This window comes from Brachyhypopomus gauderio, unplaced genomic scaffold (genome assembly GCF_052324685.1).
Source record: "Brachyhypopomus gauderio isolate BG-103 unplaced genomic scaffold, BGAUD_0.2 sc47, whole genome shotgun sequence".
NCBI classification, from domain to species: Eukaryota; Metazoa; Chordata; class Actinopteri; order Gymnotiformes; family Hypopomidae; genus Brachyhypopomus; species Brachyhypopomus gauderio.
Genome location: NW_027506873.1, coordinates 2057833 through 2061916, shown reverse-complemented (window position 1 = coordinate 2061916; position 4084 = coordinate 2057833). Strand labels below are relative to the sequence as shown.

Below are 4084 nucleotides of genomic sequence, written 5' to 3'. Positions count from 1 at the left end.
TCGTGCTTGTTTTGACAAGTATCTTTATTTAAGTGTCCTCCAACATACGCAAGCCATGGTGTAAAATGTTAGGTAGCTCAGGCAACCATTACATGTTATAATTGTAAAACGTTTGCACCCTTTTCCCTGACTTTGAAGTCCAGTGCCTTATCTATGCCTGTCCTCAGGTGCTGTTGAGACTTGATTTATGGTCGCCTCACGAAGACACACAAATTATATGGTCCTTAGGGTCCTGCACCAGAAAAGCAGAGATCGCCACTCTGGAGACTCCTAATTGCATCTGTGGGCAAATCTAAATAATGGGTCCTGAGGAAGTGTTGTCTTCCCCCTCTCACATGGCCTCGGTGTGAAAGGAAATACACAAAACACTGGTTATCTGATAAATGTACAATTTGTCCCGATGGTGTGTAGACAAATTTAGATGGACTTTTGTGATGATTAATCACCATGCTCCCAAGAAAATGGAGTATGTTGTGCATCCTTTTGAGCTTCTCAAGGTAAGTTTAGGGTTTAGGATTAGAGTTAGGGCTTGGTGTTAGGGTTTAGGGTTAGGGGTTAGGGTTTAGTGTTTAGGGGTTAGGGCTTGGGGTTAGGGTTTAGGGTTAGGATTAGGGTTTAGGGTTCAGGGCCTTGTGGGAAACTCCTTACTGGCGTTCGGTAGATGCTTCTTTTGTAAGATGGGCAGACGCGTGGCAGGTGGCTGATGGTGAATGGTTGTGACGGACCTCATGAGGCAGGGATGGTGATGAAAACTGAAATAGTTTATGCAGAGGAGCAAAGACAGTAGCATAGTTGTTTAAATCTCAAAAACATAAATATGTCAAACTTGATGAGGAAACGTAATACTTTGGTTGTAGTCTGAGTGTCTCTATGTTCTACATAGATGTTGGAAAAAACAATGTAAAGATCTTGAGTGACGAGCAGGAGAGGGCGTGTCTGCAGCATAGAACTGATCCATTTGCCCAGAGGGGTCTCGTAAATGCACCATTCCTCAAGGGTGACTGTACCATGTGACTGTGGTGAAAGGTACTTTAAAAAGCAGCCAGACCTGTCGGGAGGAAGCAGAGGTAATCACAAGTGTGTCGGGAGACGCCAGCAACAGGAGGTCTGGGCTGTTGGTGCTGACGAATCTCCAGCACCAGATCTTTGGTACGGCAAAGCGCCAGATCCCCTCACCCGCCGCCACCGGCCCTGCCGCACTCCCCATGGCAAGCCGTGGCAGCTTCACGGGCTCCGAGTTCTCCGAGGACGAGCTGGAGGTGAATGTGCGGGCTGGAGCTGAGCACGGGGCCGACGGCAGCCACAGCGAGGGTGAGGAGGGCCCGGGGCGGAAGCGCTGCCGGCCCGCTCGCTCCAAGGCGCGCAGGATGGCGGCCAACGTGCGAGAGAGGAAGCGCATTCTGGATTACAACCAGGCCTTTAACGCCCTGCGCGTGGCCCTGCACCATGACCTGAGCGGGAAGCGTTTGTCCAAGATCGCCACGCTCCAGCGAGCCATCAGCCGCATCTCCGCGCTCTCCGTCTTTCTCCGCAACAACCCGCCGGCCACGTCCAGCAATGCCTGCGGACACCGCGAGTGCCACGGCCAGGCGGGCGGCTCGCGGTCGGAGGCGGCCCAAGCGGCCCCCGTGCACCAGGAACACCAGGGCTACGCTGCCTGGAGGCAGCCACTGGGGAGGCAGACGCAGAGGCCCCTGGCCGAGCAGCAGGTGTACGCGGACAGTCTAAGACACGCGGGCCCCGTCTGCCCTCCATCTCCACACTACTCGTGCTACTCTCCTGAAGACCAGCTCTACCCTGCCGGAGGAACCTGCGGTAGCCCGACCAGCGACACCGCCAGCCCCCCCAGGTATGGGAGACTGATGGAAGGGTTGGGGTATCAGCCCGGATTCTGGGGCTCCTGCTCCCAGGGCCACATGGATGGCTACTGGGAGTCACCGCAGACTCTACCGTTCTCATGGCACATGAGCTACCTCCAAGACCCGGGCCCACAGCACTGCTATCCAATGTTATGACAGAAAGAAAAGAACTCAGAAAGAACTGTGTGCAAGTTCTGAGGCAAATGGACACAGTGGAAGAGCCACTTTCATAGCCCAGTCGGATCTGAGCAGGAACAGGACAGTCTTCTGCAGGGTGTGTAATGCACAGGCTGCTGCTACATGCTACTGTATGGAAGGCATGATGAACTACAAATATTAATAGTCTGATTATAACTAAAAGTTCAAATAATTCCACGTTGAATGGGCAGATGAACAGAAATGTTAATTATGCTTTGTTATGCCACATTTCTGACCTCAAAACCTAAAATCTCAAAAAGCTTAAACTTTGAATACTGGTTACAAAGGCTAATATGGTTGTCATGGAAAACTTGTCACACAAGGAGCCACTTTTACAGCATTGCTGTAAACTCAAATATATTTGTCCGTTGTCTTATAAAATCATGCAAAGATATTAAATGTTATATTAAAATAATTAAAGTGTAAGTCATTCGTCTTATTGTACCATGATGGCTTCTTGCTATGATATATAGCTGTCAGCACTATGCGTGTCTGCGTGAACGTGAGTAAGTGCGTGCACACCTAGACAGAGGGTCTGCTTCCTTCTTCTCATTTCTAGAGGGACGTCACTTTGATGTCTGTTCTGCTCACTCATTTGCTCATTCTTGTCATAACAGCGTGGTGTGAAGTGTCCTGTGCTTTCTAGTCTACAGGCAGAACTCTAGGCTATATATGTCGCCATTCCTGCATGTCAGATGCATGTATGCACAGACTACAGTGCATTTGCCCTAAATATCTGCTTGCATGGTAAATATATCAGTTTCATATAACTCTTTTGCACTTTTGCTAGCTTACATTCACAAAGCAATCTTGTCCACTGGGGAACCTGACTGGGTTGTAAATATTAATCCCAGTGGACTAGTACGTAGCTACACTGGCCTTCTGTGTCCACTGGGGAACCTGACTGGGTTCTAAATATTAATCCCAGTGGACTAGTACGTAGCTACACTGGCCTTCTGTGTCCACTGGGGAACCTGACTGGGTTCTAAATATTAATCCCAGTGGACTAGTACGTAGCTACACTGGCCTTCTGTATCCACTGGGGAACCTGACTGGGTTGTAAATATTAATCCCAGTGGACTAATACGTAGCTACACTGGCCTTCTGTGTCCACTGGGGAACATCTTCTCTCTCTGTCTTAATTAAAGCCGACAGCATTAATATCAGATTATTAGTCAGGATCCAAGGACACAGGTTTATGTTCAGGAAGGAAGCAAGAGCCCAGCCCTGGCCTCAGTCTCCCCACGTCCTGCAGACCAGTAACCCCGCCCCCACTACCCTGCACCTCGGCCCCCCAGACACCCTGCGTCCTGCAGACCAGCAACCTCGCCCCCACTGCCCTGCACCTCGGCCCCCCAGACACCCTGCGTCCTGCAGACCAGCAACCTCGCCCCCGCTGCCCTGCACCTCGGCCCCCCAGACACCCTGCGTCCTGCAGACCAGCAACCTCGCCCCCGCTGCCCTGCACCTCGGCCCCCCAGACACCCTGCGTCCTGCAGACCAGCAACCCCGCCCCCACTGCCCTGCACCTCGGCCCCCCAGACACCCTGCGTCCTGCAGACCAGCAACCCCGCCCCCACTACCCTGCACCTCGGCCCCTCAGACACCCTGCGTCCTGCAGACCAGCAACCCCGCCCCCACTGCCCTGCACCTCGGCCCCCCAGACACCCTGTGTCCTGCAGACCAGCAACCCCGCCCCCACTGCCCTGCACCTCGGCCCCCCAGACACCCTGCGTCCTGCAGACCAGCAACCCCGCCCCCACTGCCCTGCACCTCGGCCCCCCAGACACCCTGCGTCCTGCAGACCAGCAACCCCGCCCCCACTGCCCTGCACCTCGGCCCCCCAGACACCCTGTGTCCTGCAGACCAGTAACCCCGCCCCCACTACCCTGCACCTCGGCCCCCCAGACACCCTGCGTCCTGCAGACCAGCAACCCCGCCCCCACTGCCCTGCACCTCGGCCCCCCAGACACCCTGCGTCCTGCAGACCAGCAACCCCGCCCCCACTGCCCTGCACCTCGGCCCCC

General features: G+C 54.0%; 1 protein-coding gene across 1 annotated transcript; it reads left to right on the top strand.

Moving 5' to 3' along the window:
* Nucleotides 1-869: 869 nt before the first annotated feature.
* Nucleotides 870-2402, top strand: bhlha9 (basic helix-loop-helix family, member a9). The gene has a single exon (XM_076986642.1). The coding sequence runs from the start codon at nt 1206-1208 to the stop codon at nt 2013-2015; it is 810 nt and encodes a 269-aa protein (XP_076842757.1). The 5' UTR covers nt 870-1205; the 3' UTR covers nt 2016-2402.
* The last annotated feature ends 1682 nt before the right edge of the window (nt 2403-4084 follow it).